The 19,839-nt window shown below is 54.2% G+C and overlaps 1 protein-coding gene across 4 annotated transcripts in view; it reads right to left on the minus strand.

Annotated features, from left to right (window-relative positions):
- LOC106594274 (polypyrimidine tract-binding protein 3) overlaps window positions 1-19,839 on the minus strand; it is a 189,298-nt gene that overhangs the window by 149,422 nt on the left and 20,037 nt on the right. For 3 of the 4 annotated variants that reach the window (XM_082960604.1, XM_082960606.1, XM_082960605.1), the window contains exon 2: window positions 1,927-2,002. In XM_082960604.1, coding sequence (XP_082816730.1) covers window positions 1,927-2,002 — 76 coding nt within the window. The remainder of the gene's footprint in view (window positions 1-1,926; window positions 2,003-19,839) is intronic. The other variant, XM_082960603.1, reaches the window with a different exon arrangement.

The raw sequence follows: 19,839 nt of genomic DNA on the forward strand, positions 1-19,839 counted from the left end.
AGGTCTGACAGAGAGAGTCCTAGAGGTCTGACAGAGAGAGTCCCAGAGGTCTGGCAGATAGTCCTAGAGGTCTGACAGAGAGAGTCCTAGAGGTCTGACATAGTGTCCTAGAGGTCTGACAGAGAGTCCTAGAGGTCTGGCAGAGAGTCCTAGAGGTCTGACAGAGAGAGTCCTAGAGGTCTGACAGAGAGAGTCCTAGAGGTCTGACAGAGAGAGTCCTAGAGGTCTGGCAGAGAGTCCTAGAGGTCTGACAGAGAGAGTCCTAGAGGTCTGGCAGAGAGTCCTAGAGGTCTGACAGAGAGAGTCCTAGAGGTCTGACAGAGAGAGAACTAGAGGTCTGACAGAGAGAGTCCTAGAGGTCTGACAGAGAGTCCTAGAGGTCTGGCAGAGAGTCCTAGAGGTCTGACAGAGAGAGTCCTAGAGGTCTGACAGAGAGAGTCCTAGAGGTCTGGCAGAGAGAGTCCTAGAGGTCTGACAGAGAGAGTCCTAGAGGTCTGACAGAGAGAGTCCTAGAGGTCTGGCAGAGAGAGTCCTAGAGGTCTGACAGAGAGTCCTAGAGGTCTGGCAGAGAGTCCTAGAGGTCTGACAGAGAGTCCTAGAGGTCTGACAGAGAGTCCTAGAGGTCTGACAGAGAGAGTCCTAGAGGTCTGACAGAGAGTCCTAGAGGTCTGACAGAGAGAGTCCTAGAGGTCTGGCAGATAGTCCTAGAGGTCTGACAGAGAGAGTCCTAGAGGTCTGACATAGTGTCCTAGAGGTCTGACAGAGAGTCCTAGAGGTCTGACAGAGAGAGTCCTAGAGGTCTGACAGAGAGAGTCCTAGAGGTCTGACAGAGAGAGTCCTAGAGGTCTGGCAGAGAGTCCTAGAGGTCTGACAGAGAGAGTCCTAGAGGTCTGGCAGAGAGTCCTAGAGGTCTGGCAGAGAGTCCTAGAGGTCTGGCAGAGAGTCCTAGAGGTCTGGCAGAGAGTCCTAGAGGTCTGACAGAGAGAGTCCTAGAGGTCTGACAGAGAGAGTCCTAGAGGTCTGACAGAGAGAGTCCTAGAGGTCTGGCAGAGAGAGTCCTAGAGGTCTGATTGAGAGTCCTAGAGGTCTGACAGAGAGAGTCCTAGAGGTCTGACAGAGAGAGTCCTAGAGGTCTGACAGAGAGAGTCCTAGAGGTCTGACAGAGAGAGTCCTAGAGGTCTGACAGAGAGAGTCCTAGAGGTCTGACAGAGAGAGTCCTAGAGGTCTGACAGATAGAGTCCTAGAGGTCTGGCAGAGAGTCTTAGAGGTCTGACAGAGAGAGTCCTAGAGGTCTGACAGAGAGAGTCCTAGAGGTCTGGCAGAGAGTCCTAGAGGTCTGACAGAGAGTCCTAGAGGTCTGACAGATAGAGTCCTAGAGGTCTGACAGATAGAGTCCTAGAGGTCTGACAGAGAGAGTCCTAGAGGTCTGACAGAGAGAGTCCTAGAGGTCTGACAGAGAGAGTCCTAGAGGTCTGACAGATAGAGTCCTAGAGGTCTCACAGAGAGAGTCATAGAGGTCTGACAGAGAGTCCTAGAGGTCTGACAGAGAGTCCTAGAGGTCTGGCAGAGAGTCCTAGAGGTCTGACAGAGAGAGTCCTAGAGGTCTGACAGAGAGAGTCCTAGAGGTCTGACAGAGAGAGTCCTAGAGGTCTGACAGAGAGTCCTAGAGGTCTGGCAGAGAGTCCTAGAGGTCTGACAGAGAGAGTCCTAGAGGTCTGACAGAGAGAGTCCTAGAGGTCTGGCAGAGAGAGTCCTAGAGGTCTGACAGAGAGAGTCCTAGAGGTCTGACAGAGAGAGTCCTAGAGGTCTGGCAGAGAGAGTCCTAGAGGTCTGACAGAGAGAGTCCTAGAGGTCTGACAGAGAGAGTCCTAGAGGTCTGACAGAGAGAGTGTGTGCGTGTGTGTATTCCTTAGCATAAAGACGTACCTGTGGATGGAGTAGAAGTGCTCATGGTAGTATGGCCGCAGAGGACAGCAGAAGAAAGAGGCTTCTCAGATCCCTGCTGACAGACAAGACAGGACAGAGACGTTTGGTTACTGTTACTCCCTGGTGACAGACAAGACAGGACAGAGACGTTTGGTTACTGTTACTCCCTGGTGACAGACAAGACAGGACAGAGACGTTTGGTTACTGTTACTCCCTGCTGACAGACAGGACAGAGACGTTAGGTAACTGTTACTCCCTGCTGACAGACAAGACAGGACAGAGACGTTAGGTAACTGTTACTCCCTGCTGACAGATTGATGGACTAATAGTATAGAGACTGTTTGGAACCACCAAGACTGTTTTTAGAGCTGGCCGCCCGGCTAAACTGAGCAATCGGGGGAGAAGGACCTTGGTAAGGGAGGTGACCAAGAACCCGATGGTCACTCTGACAGAGCTCCAGAGTTCCTCTGTGGAGATGGGAGAACCTTCCAGAAGGACAACCATCTATGCAGCACTCCACCAATCAGGCCTTTATGGTAGAGTGGCCAGACGGAAGCCACTCCTCAGTAAAAGGCACATGACAGCCCGCTTGGAGTTTACCAAAAGGCACCTAAAGGACTCTCAGACCATGAGAAACAAGATTCTCTGGTCTGATGAAACCAAGATTCAACTCTTTGGTCTGAATGCCAAGAGTCACGTCTGGAGGAAACCTGGCACCCTCCCTACGGTGAAGCCTGGTGGTGGCAGCATCATGCTGTGGGGATGTTTTTAAGTGCAGGGACTGGGACACTAGTCAGGATCGAGGGAAAGATGAATGGAGGAAAGTACAGAGAGATCCTTGATGAAAACCTGCTCCAGAGCGCTCAGGACCTCAGACTGGGTCGAAGGATGTCCTTGAGTGGCCCTACCTAAGAAGACTCGTGGCTGTAATCACTGCCAAAGGTGCTTCAACAAAGTACTGAGTAAAGGGTCTGAATACTTATGTAAATCTGATATTTCATTTATTATTATTTTTTGCCGTTTTTGCTTTGTCATTAAGAGAAATTTCTAAAATACAGCTATAATGCATAATTATGCCTGAACCACCCTCTCTTCACTCATAGTTAAGGGAGAAAAACACCTCAAATAGAGACTTGAAGTTTCCCTTTAACTGACAATAGGATTTTGCACCTCTCAAACACAGGAAATAGAAACGACAGATCCTCCTGTGGGTGGGGCATGCGCGTTACTACTGTTTTGGTAATTTATGTTTAAAGATGTTTTGTGTGTGTGTGTGTGTGTGTGTGTGTAACAGTGTTGCTTTGGTCCATCTCCTTCCCCCAAACCAGGGACCCTCCGAACACATCAATAACTGCCTTCCACAAAGCATCGTTACCTATCGCGCCACACAAGCCACAGCGAGTTGGGAAGTTACATTGATGCCGTGACCCAGATCACTTAGTTGGGCTCTGCCTAGCTGCTGGGGTTGCCACAGAGAAGGAGGAGGTCAAATGGGGGGGGGGGGGGGGGGGGGGGTGAGTGTAACCAGTGTGAAATGGCTAGCTAGTTAGCAGGGGGCGCGCTAGTAGCGTTTAAATCAGTGACTTCACTTTCTCTGAGACCTTGAAGTAGTTGTTTGCTTTGCTCTGCGGAACGATAGATAAAGATGCTTCGAGGGTGACTGTTGTTGGATGAGTTCTAAGGGTCCAGAGCAGTTAGACACCCCCCCCCCCCCCCACCCCTGTGACCTCCTCCTTCTCTGCAGCAACCAGTGATAGTGTCACGATTGTCGTAAGGAGTGGACCGAAACGCAGCGGGAAAAGGGATACTCATCTTCTTTTTTATTATTGAAGAAGGAAAAACCAAATAAACACGTATACAAAAACAAACGACTCCAAACAGTCCCGTCAGGTGCAACAAACACTAAACCAGGAAATAACTACCCACAAACCCCCATCGAACAAACACCCCTATAAATAGGACCTTCAATCAGAGGCAACGAGAAGCAGCTGCCTCCAATTGAAGGTCAACCCAACAAACACCACATAGAAATAGACCAACTAGAAATAACATAGAAATACACTAACATAGAACATAACCCAAACAACCCCGAAACACCCTAAACAAACACCCCCTGCCACGCCCTGACCAAACTACAATAACAAACAGCCCCTTTACTGGTCAGGACGTGACAGATAGGGGTCAACAGCATCAACCTAGCAGTACTGATTCCGTCCCTCTCCTCGCCCCAACCTGGGCTCGAACCAGGGACCTTCTGAACACATCAACAACTGCCTCCCGCAAAGCATCGTTAAATATCACTCACCAAGGGGCCTTGCAGAGCAAGGAAAACAACTACTTGAAAGTCTCAGAGCGAGTAACGTCACTGATTGAAACACTATTAGCGAACACCACTAACTAGCTAGCCATTTCACACCAGTTACATGTGTTTTGGTCATTTTGTATTTCAAATGTGTTTTTGCTAAGTTGTGTTGAAAGATGTTTTCTGTGTCTTTTTTTGCTGAGTTGTGTTTAAAGGGGTTTAGAGGTTTATTTGAGGCAGTTCATCTGACATCAATTTCCCTCTGCCCTTCAGTCCTCGCTTCAGTTTTCCCCCAGCAGCCACTGGGCCCATCTAGTCCCTTTGATGATATTCAAATAGCCACCGGCAGAGTATGAATATGCAAAGAAAATAAACAAAGATACAATCTCTTTACCCTTTTCCTACTAAGCCCTTCTCTGACATTTCAGCTGCTGAGTGAGAGATTCGCACACACTGAGAGGCCGTCCACACACACTGGGAGGCCGTCCACACACTGGGAGGCCGTCCACACACACTGGGAGGCCGTCCACACACTGGGAGGCCGTCCACACACTGGGAGGCCGTCCACACACTGGGAGGCCGTCCACACACACTGGGAGGCCGTCCACACACTGAGAGGCCGTCCACACACACTGGGAGGCCGTCCACACACTGAGAGGCCGTCCACACACTGGGAGGCCGTCCACACACACTGGGAGGCCGTCCACACACTGGGAGGCCGTCCACACACTGAGAGGCCGTCCACACACACTGGGAGGCCGTCCACACACTGGGAGGCCGTCCACACACACTGGGAGGCCGTCCACACACTGGGAGGCCGTCCACACACTGAGAGGCCGTCCACACACTGGGAGGCCGTCCACACACACTGGGAGGCCGTCCACACACTGGGAGGCCGTCCACACACTGGGAGGCCGTCCACACAGAACTAGGAGGCCGTCCACACACTGAGAGGCCGTCCACACACTGGGAGGCCGTCCACACAGAACTAGGAGGCCGTCCACACACACTGAGAGGCCGTCCACACACACTGAGAGGCCGTCCACACAGAACTAGGAGGCCGTCCACACACTGGGAGGCCGTCCACACACTGGGAGGCCGTCCACACAGAACTAGGAGGCCGTCCACACACACTGAGAGGCCGTCCACACAGAACTAGGAGGCCGTCCACACACTGGGAGGCCGTCCACACACTGGGAGGCCGTCCACACAGACTGGGAGGCCGTCCACACACACTGGGAGGCCGTCCACACACTGGGAGGCCGTCCACACACACTGGGAGGCCGTCCACACACTGAGAGGCCGTCCACACACTGGGAGGCCGTCCACACACACTGGGAGGCCGTCCACACACTGGGAGGCCGTCCACACACTGGGAGGCCGTCCACACAGAACTAGGAGGCCGTCCACACACTGAGAGGCCGTCCACACACTAGGAGGCCGTCCACACACTGGGAGGCCGTCCACACACTAGGAGGCCGTCCACACAGAACTAGGAGGCCGTCCACACACTGGGAGGCCGTCCACACACTAGGAGGCCGTCCACACACTGGGAGGCCGTCCACACACTAGGAGGCCGTCCACACAGAACTAGGAGGCCGTCCACACACTGGGAGGCCGTCCACACACTGGGAGGCCGTCCACACACTGGGAGGCCGTCCACACACACTGGGAGGCCGTCCACACAGACTGGGAGGCCGTCCACACACACTGGGAGGCCGTCCACACACTAGGAGGCCGTCCACACACACTGGGAGGCCGTCCACACACTGGGAGGCCGTCCACACACACTAGGAGACCGTCCACACACACTGGGAGGCCGTCCACACACTAGGAGGCCGTCCACACACACTGGGAGGCCGTCCACACACACTGAGAGGCCGTCCACACACTAGGAGGCCGTCCACACACACTGGGAGGCCGTCCACACACTAGGAGGCCGTCCACACACTGGGAGGCCGTCCACACACACTAGGAGGCCGTCCACACACTGAGAGGCCGTCCACACACTGGGAGGCCGTCCACACACTGGGAGGCCGTCCACACACACTGGGAGGCCGTCCACACACTGGGAGGCCGTCCACACACACTGGGAGGCCGTCCACACACTGGGAGGCCGTCAACACACTGGGAGGCCGTCCACACACACTGGGAGGCCGTCCACACACTGGGAGGCCGTCCACACACACTGGGAGGCCGTCCACACACTGAGAGGCCGTCCACACACTAGGAGGCCGTCCACACACTGGGAGGCCGTCCACACACACTGGGAGGCCGTCCACACACTGGGAGGCTATCCACACACACTAGGAGGCCGTCCACACACACTAGGAGGCCGTCCACACACTGGGAGGCCGTCCACACACACTAGGAGGCCGTCCACACACTGGGAGGCCGTCCACACACTGGGAGGCCGTCCACACACTGGGAGGCCGTCCACACACTGAGAGGCCGTCCACACACTGGGAGGCCGTCCACACATTGGGAGGCCGTCCACACACTAGGAGGCCGTCCACACACTGGGAGGCCGTCCACACACTGGGAGGCCGTCCACACACACTGGGAGGCCGTCCACACACTGAGAGGCCGTCCACACACTGAGAGGCCGTCCACACACTGGGAGGCCGTCCACACACACTAGGAGGCCGTCCACACACTGGGAGGCCGTCCACACACTGGGAGGCCGTCCACACACTGGGAGGCCGTCCACACACACTAGGAGGCCGTCCACACACTGAGAGGCCGTCCACACACTGAGAGGCCGTCCACACACTGGGAGGCCGTCCACACACTGAGAGGCCGTCCACACACTGGGAGGCCGTCCACACACACTAGGAGGCCGTCCACACACTGGGAGGCCGTCCACACACTGGGAGGCCGTCCACACACTGGGAGGCCGTCCACACACACTAGGAGGCCGTCCACACACTAGGAGGCCGTCCACACACTGGGAGGCCGTCCGCACACTAGGAGGCCGTCCACACACTAGGAGGCCGTCCACACACTGGGAGGCCGTCCACACACTGGGAGGCCGTCCACACAGAACTAGGAGGCCGTCCACACACTGAGAGGCCGTCCACACACTGGGAGGCCGTCCACACACTGGGAGGCCGTCCACACACACTGGGAGGCCGTCCACACAGAACTAGGAGGCCGTCCACACACTGGGAGGCCGTCCACACACACTGGGAGGCCGTCCACACACTGGGAGGCCGTCCACACACTGGGAGGCCGTCCACACACTGGGAGGCCGTCCACACACTGGGAGGCCGTCCACACACACTGAGAGGCCGTCCACACACTGGGAGGCCGTCCACACACTGGGAGGCCGTCCACACACTGGGAGGCCGTCCACACACACTGGGAGGCCGTCCACACACACTGGGAGGCCGTCCACACACACTAGGAGGCCGTCCACACACTGGGAGGCCGTCCACACACACTAGGAGGCCGTCCACACACTGGGAGGCCGTCCACACACTGGGAGGCCGTCCACACACACTGGGAGACGGTCCACACACTGGGAGGCCGTCCACACACTGGGAGGCCGTCCACACACACTGGGAGGCCGTCCACACACTGGGAGGCCGTCCACACACTGGGAGGCCGTCCACACACTGGGAGGCCGTCCACACACACTGGGACGCCGTCCACACACACTAGGAGGCCGTCCGCACACTGGGAGGCCGTCCACACACACTGGGAGGACGTCCACACACACTAGGAGGCCGTCCACACACTAGGGGGCCGTCCACACACTGGGAGGCCGTCCACACACACTGGGAGGACGTCCACACACACTAGGAGGCCGTCCACACACTGGGAGGCCGTCCACACACTGAGAGGCCGTCCACACACACTGGGAGGCCGTCCACACACTGGGAGGCCGTCCACACACTGGGAGGCCGTCCACACACACTGGGAGGCCGTCCACACACTAGGAGGCCGTCCACACACACTGGGAGCCCGTCCACACACTAGGAGGCCGTCCGCACACTAGGAGGCCGTCCACACACACTGGGAGGCCGTCCACACACTGGGAGGCCGTCAACACACACTGGGAGGCCGTCCACACACTGAGAGGCCGTCCACACACACTGGGAGGCCGTCCACACACTGGGAGGCAGTCCACACACTGGGAGGCCGTCCACACACACTGGGAGGCCGTCCACACACTGGGAGGCCGTCCACACACACTGGGAGGCCGTCCACACACTGGGAGGTCGTCCACACACTGGGAGGCCGTCCACACACACTGAGAGGCCGTCCACACACACTGGGAGGCCGTCCACACACTGGGAGGTCGTCCACACACTGGGAGGCCGTCCACACACTGGGAGGCCGTCCACACACTGGGAGGCCGTCCACACACTGGGAGGCCGTCCACACACTGGGAGGCCGTCCACACACACTAGGAGGCCGTCCACAGACACTGGGAGGCCGTCCACACACTGGGAGGCCGTCCACACACTAGGAGGCCGTCCACACACACTGGGAGGCCGTCCACACACACTGGGAGGCCGTCCACACACTGAGAGGCCGTCCACACACTGAGAGGCCGTCCACACACTGGGAGGCCGTCCACACACACTGGGAGGCCGTCCACACACTAGGAGGCCGTCCACACACTGGGAGGCCGTCCACACACTGGGAGGCCGTCCACACACACTGGGAGGCCGTCCACACACACTGGGAGGCCGTCCACACACTGGGAGGCCGTCCACACACACTGGGAGGCCGTCCACACACACTAGGATGCCGTCCACACACTGGGAGGCCGTCCACACACTGGGAGGCCGTCCACACACACTGGGAGGCCGTCCACACACTGGGAGGCAGTCCACACACACTGGGAGGCCGTCCACACACTGGGAGGCCGTCCACACACTGGGAGGCCGTCCACACACACTGGGAGGCCGTCCACACACGCTAGGAGGCCGTCCACACACTAGGAGGCCGTCCACACACTGAGAGGCCGTCCACACACTGGGAGGCCGTCCACACACACTGGGAGGCCGTCCACACACACTGGGAGGCCGTCCACACACTAGGAGGCCGTCCACACACACTGGGAGGCCGTCCACACACACTGGGAGGCCGTCCACACACTAGGAGGCCGTCCACACACACTGGGAGGCAGTCCACACACTAGGAGGCTGTCCACACACACTGGGAGGCCGTCCACACACACTGGGAGGCCGTCCACACACACTAGGAGGCCGTCCACACACTGGGAGGCCGTCCACACACTGGGAGGCCGTCCACACACTGGGAGCCCGTCCACACACTGGGAGGCCGTCCACACACACTAGGAGGCCGTCCACACACTGGGAGGCTGTCCACACACTGGGAGGCCGTCCACACACACTGGGAGGCCGTCCACACACACTCGGAGGCCGTCCACACACTGGGAGGCCGTCCACACACACTGGGAGGACGTCCACACACACTAGGAGGCCGTCCACACACTGGGAGCCCGTCCACACACTAGGAGGCCGTCCGCACACTAGGAGGCCGTCCACACACACTGGGAGGCCGTCCACACACTGGGAGGCCGTCAACACACACTGGGAGGCCGTCCACACACTGAGAGGCCGTCCACACACACTGGGAGGCCGTCCACACACTGGGAGGCAGTCCACACACTGGGAGGCCGTCCACACACACTGGGAGGCCGTCCACACACTGGGAGGCCGTCCACACACACTGGGAGGCCGTCCACACACTGGGAGGTCGTCCACACACTGGGAGGCCGTCCACACACACTGAGAGGCCGTCCACACACACTGGGAGGCCGTCCACACACTGGGAGGTCGTCCACACACTGGGAGGCCGTCCACACACTGGGAGGCCGTCCACACACTGGGAGGCCGTCCACACACTGGGAGGCCGTCCACACACTGGGAGGCCGTCCACACACACTAGGAGGCCGTCCACAGACACTGGGAGGCCGTCCACACACTGGGAGGCCGTCCACACACTAGGAGGCCGTCCACACACACTGGGAGGCCGTCCACACACACTGGGAGGCCGTCCACACACTGAGAGGCCGTCCACACACTGAGAGGCCGTCCACACACTGGGAGGCCGTCCACACACACTGGGAGGCCGTCCACACACTAGGAGGCCGTCCACACACTGGGAGGCCGTCCACACACTGGGAGGCCGTCCACACACACTGGGAGGCCGTCCACACACACTGGGAGGCCGTCCACACACTGGGAGGCCGTCCACACACACTGGGAGGCCGTCCACACACACTAGGATGCCGTCCACACACTGGGAGGCCGTCCACACACTGGGAGGCCGTCCACACACACTGGGAGGCCGTCCACACACTGGGAGGCAGTCCACACACACTGGGAGGCCGTCCACACACTGGGAGGCCGTCCACACACTGGGAGGCCGTCCACACACACTGGGAGGCCGTCCACACACGCTAGGAGGCCGTCCACACACTAGGAGGCCGTCCACACACTGAGAGGCCGTCCACACACTGGGAGGCCGTCCACACACACTGGGAGGCCGTCCACACACACTGGGAGGCCGTCCACACACTAGGAGGCCGTCCACACACACTGGGAGGCCGTCCACACACACTGGGAGGCCGTCCACACACTAGGAGGCCGTCCACACACACTGGGAGGCAGTCCACACACTAGGAGGCTGTCCACACACACTGGGAGGCCGTCCACACACACTGGGAGGCCGTCCACACACACTAGGAGGCCGTCCACACACTGGGAGGCCGTCCACACACTGGGAGGCCGTCCACACACTGGGAGCCCGTCCACACACTGGGAGGCCGTCCACACACACTAGGAGGCCGTCCACACACTGGGAGGCTGTCCACACACTGGGAGGCCGTCCACACACACTGGGAGGCCGTCCACACACACTCGGAGGCCGTCCACACACTGGGAGGCCGTCCACACACTGAGAGGCCGTCCACACACACTGGGAGGCCGTCCACACACACTGGGAGGCCGTCCACACACTAGGAGGCCGTCCACACACACTAGGAGGCCGTCCACACACACTGGGAGGCCGTCCACACACACTGGGAGGCCGTCCACACACACTGGGAGGCCGTCCACACACTAGGAGGCCGTCCACACACACTGGGAGGCCGTCCACACACTAGGAGGCCGTCCGCACACTAGGAGGCCGTCCGCACACACTGAGAGGCCGTCCACACACTGGGAGGCCGTCCACACACACTGAGAGGCCGTCCACACACTGGGAGGCCGTCCACACACTGGGAGGCCGTCCGCACACACTGGGAGGCCGTCCACACACTGGGAGGCCGTCCACACACTGGGAGGACGTCCACACACACTAGGAGGCCGTCCACACACTAGGAGGCCGTCCGCACACTGGGAGGCCGTCCACACACACTGGGAGGACGTCCACACACACTAGGAGGCCGTCCACACACACTAGGAGGCCGTCCACACACTAGGGGGCCGTCCACACACTGGGAGGCCGTCCACACACACTGGGAGGACGTCCACACACACTAGGAGGCCGTCCACACACTGGGAGGCCGTCCACACACTAGGAGGCCGTCCGCACACTAGGAGGCCGTCCACACACACTGGGAGGCCGTCCACACACTGGGAGGCCGTCAACACACACTGGGAGGCTGTCCACACACTGAGAGGCCGTCCACACACACTGGGAGGCCGTCCACACACTGGGAGGCCGTCCACACACTGGGAGGCCGTCCACACACACTGGGAGGCCGTCCACACACTGGGAGGCCGTCCACACACTGGGAGGCCGTCCACACACTGGGAGGCCGTCCACACACTGGGAGGCCGTCCACACACTGGGAGGCCGTCCACACACTGGGAGGCCGTCCACACACTGGGAGGCCGTCCACACAGACTGGGAGGCCGTCCACACACACTAGGAGGCCGTCCACACACACACACAACACTGCCATTTCACACACATCCCAGAGTAGATATCAGTGGGTCCTACCCTCTCTCCTGCCCTCCCAGGACCCTGACACATTGGCATTCAGGCTGGCACCACCTCCCTACATCCCAAATGGCACCCTATTCCCTATTTAGTGCACTACCCTAAGGACCCTAACCCTCAGGGCCCTGGTCAAAAGTAGAGCAGAAACGTGTAGACGCCTCACAAGTTGGCCTTCTAGGCAGAGTTCCTCTGTCCAGTCTCAACATCAACAGTGAAGAGGCGACTCCGGGATGCTGGCCTTCTTGGGAGAGTTCCTCTGTCCAGTGTCTGTGTTCTTTAGCCCATCTTAATCTTTTATTTTTATTGGCCAGTCTGAGATATGGCTTTTTCTTTACAATTCTGCCTAGAAGGCCAGCATCCTGGAGTCACCTCTACACTGATGACGTTGAGACTGGTGTTTTGCGGGTACAATTTAATGAAGCTGCCAGTTGAGGACTTGTGAGGCGTCTGTTTCTCAAACTAGACACTCTAATGTACTTGTCCTCTTGCTCAGTTGTGCACCAGACCCTCCCACTTTTTCTATTCTGGTTAGAGCCAGTTTGATCTGTTCTGTGAAGGGAGTAGTACACAGCGTTGTACCAGATCTTCAGTTTCTTGGCAATTTCTTGCATGGAATAGCTTCATTTCTCAGAAGAAAGTTCTTTGTTTCTGGCCATTTTGAGCCTGTAATCGAACCCACAAATGCTGATGCTCCAGATATTCAACTAGTCTAAAGAAGGCCTGTTTTATTGCTTCTTTAATCAGAACAACAGTTTTCAGCTGTGCTAACATAATTGCAAAAGGGTTTTCTAATGATCAATTGGCTGACTGACTGACTGACTGGCTGACTGGCTGACTGACTGGCTGGCTGGCTGACTGGCTGGCTGACTGGCTGGCTGACTGGCTGACTGACTGACTGACTGACTGGCTGACTGACTGACTGGCTGACTGACTGGCTGACTGACTGACTGACTGGCTGACTGACTCACTCACTCACCCGTAAAGTGATACTTTGGGATTTTGAGTCAGATAAACTCATCGACACCATTTTTATCTTTCTGTGTCCAATATGAAGGAAGTTAAAGGTAGTTTCGCAAGCCAATGCTAATTAGCATTAGCCCAGTGACTGGAAGTCTATGGGTATCTTCCATTAAATACATTAACGCTAATTAGCAACTTCCTTCAAACTGCAAGCAGAGACATAAAAATGGTATCCGCAAGTTAATCTGACTCTGGGGAAGTAGATAAAAGACCTCATTGCCAAAATCTCCAAGTATCTCATCGGCCCAAGGCGAAAAGCAGTGGGGGTTTTTCTCTCTCACTACTTTAATTTACCTGACTTTACGGTCCTCTTATCAGAGTCACATATGGAAGTGCTACACCTTATTGTTTTTCAGCCTCTGGTCAATACAAAGTGATGGAGTACTGAGGCCACAGTCTCTGGTCAATACAAAGTGATGGAGTACTGAGGCCACAGCCTCTGGTCAATATAAAGTGATGGAGTACTGAGGCCACAGCCTCTGGTCAATACAAAGTGATGGAGTACCGAGGCCACAGCCTCTGGTCAATACAAAGTGATGGAGTACCGAGGCCACAGCCTCTGGTCAATACAAAGTGATGGAGTACTGAGGCCACAGCCTCAGGTCAAATACAAAGTGATGGAGTACTGAGGCCACAGCCTCTGGTCAAATACAAAGTGATGGAGTACTGAGGCCACAGCCTCTGGTCAAATATAAAGTGATGGAGTACTGAGGCCACAGCCTCTGGTCAATACAAAGTGATGGAGTACTGAGGCCACAGCCTCTGGTCAATACAAAGTGATGGAGTACCGAGGCCACAGCCTCTGGTCAAATACAAAGTGATGGAGTACCGAGGCCACAGCCTCTGGTCAATACAAAGTGATGGAGTACTGAGGCCACAGCCTCTGGTCAATATAAAGTGATGGAGTACTGAGGCCACAGCCTCTGGTCAATATAAAGTGATGGAGTACTGAGGCCACAGCCTCTGGTCAATATAAAGTGATGGAGTACTGAGGCCACAGCCTCTGGTCAATATAAAGTGATGGAGTACTGAGGCCACAGCCTCTGGTCAATATAAAGTGATGGAGTACTGAGGCCACAGCCTCTGGTCAATATAAAGTGATGGAGTACTGAGGCCACAGCCTCTGGTCAATATAAAGTGATGGAGTACTGAGGCCACAGCCTCTGGTCAATATAAAGTGATGGAGTACTGAGGCCACAGCCTCTGGTCAATATAAAGTGATGGAGTACTGAGGCCACAGCCTCTGGTCAATACAAAGTGATGGAGTACTGAGGCCACAGCCTCTGGTCAATATAAAGTGATGGAGTACTGAGGCCACAGCCTCTGGTCAATATAAAGTGATGGAGTAGTGAGGCCACAGCCTCTGGTCAATATAAAGTGATGGAGTACCGAGGCCACAGCCTCTGGTCAATACAAAGTGATGGAGTACTGAGGCCACAGCCTCTGGTCAATACAAAGTGATGGAGTACTGAGGCCACAGCCTCTGGTCAATACAAAGTGATGGAGTACTGAGGCACATTTTTGGGGTATTTTTTTCCAGTCCAGTTCATAAAAAGTAACACATTGAATACTTTCTATTTTCTTTGAAACATTTACAACAAACAAACTGCATTCAGTGGAAACACAAAACCATGTTGCCTATGCTGACAGTAGGGAGGGAGGGAGGGAGGGAGGGAGGGGGGGAGGGAGGGAGGGAGGGAGGGAGGGATGGGGAAACAGTGGCATGGTGGTGGAACAGAGGGACAGGGAGGGAAGGTCTAAGGCCCTAATGGCACCCTATACCCTACATAGTGCACTAGTGTTGACCGGAGGCAGGGAGAGGCTGGTAGGCTAAGAAGCTGGACAGGGAAAGGCAGGCAGGTCAGCTATCTCCATTGTCTGTGATATCTATTATTGATGCTGCTAGCTGGCCTTCATCAGTAACCTGACACCACTGCCAAACAAAGGCAGCAGCACACTCCAATTAACAAGTGTTGCTGAAAGATACACACACACACACACACACACACACACACACACACACACACACACACACACACACACACACACACACACACACACACACACACAAGCTGGAAAGACGAGCCTCAGCCCAGTCAGGTCTGCTCAGTACAGTTTACCCACCATGCAACACAAGTGGTTGTGCTATTGACTGAGTACAGTTAAGTTTGGACACACCTACTCATTCAAGGGTTTTTCTTTATTTTTTACTATTTTCTACATTGTAGACTAATAGTGAAGACATCAAAACTATGAAATAACACATATGGAATCATGTAGTAACCAAAAATTTGTTAAACAAATTAAAATATATATTTTTTGATTTTTGATTCTTCAAAGTAGCCACCCTTTGCCTTGATGACAGCTTTGTATACTAATGGCATTCTCTCAACCAGCTTCACCTGGAATGCTTTTCCAACAGTCTTGAGTTCCCACATATGCTGAGCACTTATTGGCTGCTTTTCCTTCACTCTGTGGTCCAAGTCATCCCAAACCATCTCAATTGGGTTGAGGTCAGGTGATTGTGGAGGCCAGGTCATCTGTTGCAGCACTCCATCACTCTCCTTCTTGGTCAAATAGCCCTTACACAGCCTGGAGGTGTGTTTTGGGGTCATTGTCCTGTTGAAAAACAAATGGTAGTCCCACTAAGCCCAAACCAGATGGGATGGCGTATCGCTGCAGAATGCTATGGTAGTCATGCTGGTTAAGTGTGCCTTGAATTGTAAATAAATCACAGACAGTGTCACCAGCAAAGCACCTCCACACCATCACACCTCCTCCTCCATGCTTCACGGTGGAAACCACACATGCGGAGATCATCTGTTAACCTACTCTGTGTCTCACAAAGACACGATGATTGGAACCAAAAATCTCAAATTCAGACCAAAGGACATATTTCCACCATTCTAATGTCCATTGATTGTGTTTCTTGGCCCAAGCAAGTCTCTTCTTCTCATTGGTGTCCTTTAGTAGTGGTTTCTTTGCAGCAATTCGACCATGAAGGCCTGATTCACGCATTCTCCTCTGAACAGTTGAAGCATTTATTTGGGCTGCAGGGCTGGTAACTCTAATGAACTTATCTTCTGCAGCAGAGGTAACTCTGGGTCTTCCATTCCTGTGGCGGTCCTCATGAGAGCCAGTTTCATCATAGCACTTGATGGTTTTTGCGACTGCACTTGAAGAAACTTTAAAAGTTCTTGGAATTTTCAGGATTGACTGACCTTCATGTGTTAAACTAATGATGGACGGTCGTTTCTCTTTGCTTATTTGAGCTGTTCTAACTATAATATGGACTTGGTCCTTTACCAAATAGGGCTATCTTCTGTATGCCACCCCTACCTTGTCACAACACAACTGATTGTCTCAAACACATTAAGAAGGATAGAAATTCCACAAATTAACTTTTAACAAGACACATCTGTTAATTGACACTTTTTTTGGTTACTACATGATTCCATATGTGTTATTTCATAGTTTTGATGTCTTCACTATTATTCTACAATGTAGAATATAGTAAAAATGTATTTTGACTGGTACTGCATTTATTTCCTGTGTGGGGGGTTTTATTTTATTTTTTTAACCTTTATTTAACTAGGCAAGTCAGTTAAGAACAAATTCTTATTTACAATGACGGCCTACCGGGGAACAGTGGGTTAACTGGCCTTGTTCTGGGGCAGAAAGACAGATTTTTACCCTGTCAGCTCGAGGATTTCGATCCAGCAACCTTTCGGTTACTGGCCCGACGCTCTAACCACTATATTATGCCATGAAAACAAGGTAAGTGTTCATCCCCAATCTTGTAGTATGAGGACAGAGAAGAGGAAGATGACTCCTCTACAGAGATATCAGACAGAGAAAGAGGCTGGTATGTTACTATGGGGCTTAGTGGTGTTATAAGTGTGGAGTTATAAGTGTAGTTAGCATAGAGCTACCATATACTACAGTACATCAGCTAGCTTTAACACAGAGCCACATCAGCTAGCTTTAACACAGAGCCACATCAGCTAGCTTTAGCCACATCAGCTAGCTTTAACACGGAGCCACATCAGCTAGCTTTAACACGGAGCCACATCAGCTAGCTTTAACACGGAGCCACATCAGCTAGCTTTAGCCACATCAGCTAGCTTTAACACGGAGCCACATCAGCTAGCTTTAACGCGGAGCCACATCAGCTAGCTTTAACACGGAGCCACATCAGCTAGCTTTAACACGGAGCCACATCAGCTAGCTTTAACACAGAGCCACATCAGCTAGCTTTAGCCACATCAGCTAGCTTTAACGCGGAGCCACATCAGCTAGCTTTAGCCACATCAGCTAGCTTTAACACAGAGCCACATCAGCTAGCTTTAACATGGAGCCACATCAGCTAGCTTTAACACGGAGCCACATCAGCTAGCTTTAACACGGAGCCACATCAGCTAGCTTTAACACAGAGCCACATCAGCTAGCTTTAGCCACATCAGCTAGCTTTAACGCGTAGCCACATCAGCTAGCTTTAGCTACATCAGCTAGCTTTAGCCACATCAGCTAGCTTTAACGTGGAGCCACATCAGCTAGCTTTAGCCACATCAGCTAGCTTTAGCCACATCAGCTAGCTTTAACGCGGAGCCGCATCAGCTAGCTTTAACACGGAGCCACATCAGCTAGCTTTAGCAACATCAGCGAGCTTTACCCCAGAGCCACATCAGCTAGCTTTAACACGGAGCCACATCAGCTAGCTTTAACACGGAGCCACATCAGCTAGCTTTAACGCGGAGCCACATCAGCTAGCTTTAGCCACATCAGCTAGCTTTAGCCACATCAGCTAGCTATAACATGGAGCCACATCAGCTAGCTTTAACACAGAGCCACATCAACTAGCTTTAACACAGAGCCACATCAGCTAGCTTTAACACAGAGCCACATCAGCTAGCTTTAACACGGAGCCACATCAGCTAGCTTTAGCAACATCAGCTAGCTTTAACACAGAGCCACATCAGCTAGCTTTAACACAGAGCCACATCAGCTAGCTTTAACACGGAGCCACATCAGCTAGCTTTAGCAACATCAGCTAGCTTTAACACGGAGCCACATCAGCTAGCTTTAACACGGAGCCACATCAGCTAGCTTTAGCCACATCAGCTAGCTTTAATACGGAGCCACATCAGCTAGCTTTAACACGGAGCCACATCAGCTAGCTTTAGCCACATCAGCTAGCTTTAACACGGAGCCACATCAGCTAGCTATAACACGGAGCCACATCAGCTAGCTTTAGCAACATCAGCTAGCTTTAACACGGAGCCACATCAGCTATCTTTAACACGGAGCCACATCAGCTAGCTTTAGCCACACCAGCTAGCTTTAACACAGAGCCACATCAGCTAGCTTTAGCCACATCAGCTAGCTTTAACACAGAGCCACATCAGCTAGCTTTAGCCACATCAGCTAGCTTTAACACGGAGCCACATCAGCTATCTTTAACACGGAACCACATCAGCTAGCTTTAACACGGAGCCACATCAGCTAGCTTTAACACGGAGCCACATCAGCTAGCTTTAGCCACATCAGCTAGCTTTAACACGGAGCCACATCAGCTAGCTTTAACACGGAGCCACATCAGCTAGCTTTAGCCACATCAGCTAGCTTTAACACGGAGCCACATCAGCTAGCTTTAGCCACATCAGCTAGCTTTAACACGGAACCACATGAGCTAGCTTTAGCCACATCAGCTAGCTTTAACACGGAGCCACATCAGCTAGCTTTAACACGGAGCCACATCAGCTAGCTTTAGCCACATCAGCTAGCTTTAACACGGAGCCACATCAGCTAGCTTTCGCCACATCAGCTAGCTTTAACACGGAGCCACATCAGCTAGCTTTAGCCACATCAGCTAGCTTTAGCCACATCAGCTAGCTTGAAGGAGCTATTAACCCTAACCCATAAAGCACAAACAGATCCTGCTGTCTGTCGTATCATAACCGAGGTAAAGCTGAAGGCTCAGGGGAGTAGTACAGCTTGCATCCCAAATGGCACCCTAGTCCCTGTACAGTGCACTACTTTAGACCAGGGCCTGTCGGGAATAGGGTGCCATTTGAGACGGAGTACTAGGTATCTGAGAAGGTGGGAGATAGGGACGTCTCTAGTCTCTGTTGACAGAACATGATGGGCCCTGGACCTCAACAGTCCTTCAGGGGAGTTATCAACAATTAGATACTAACGTCAACTAATGAAGATACTTCTAACAACACCATGTACCGAAGCCTACTGCATAACAACACCATGTACCGAAGTCTACTGCATAACAACACAATGTACCGACTACCAAGGCCTACTGCATAACAACACCATGTACCGAAGCCTACTGCATAACAACACAATGTACCAACTACCAAGGCCTACTGCATAACAACACCATGTACCGAAGCCTACTGCATAACAACACAATGTACCAACTACCAAGGCCTACTGCATAACAACACCATGTACCGAAGCCTACTGCATAACAACACAATGTACCAACTACCAAGGCCTACTGCATAACAACACCATGTACCGAAGCCTACTGCATAACAACACAATGTACCGACTACCAAGGCCTACTGCATAACAACACCATGTACCGAAGC

The sequence above is a fragment of the Salmo salar genome, chromosome 13 (assembly GCF_965601325.2).
Source record: "Salmo salar chromosome 13, fSalSal1, whole genome shotgun sequence".
NCBI lineage: Eukaryota > Metazoa > Chordata > Actinopteri > Salmoniformes > Salmonidae > Salmo > Salmo salar.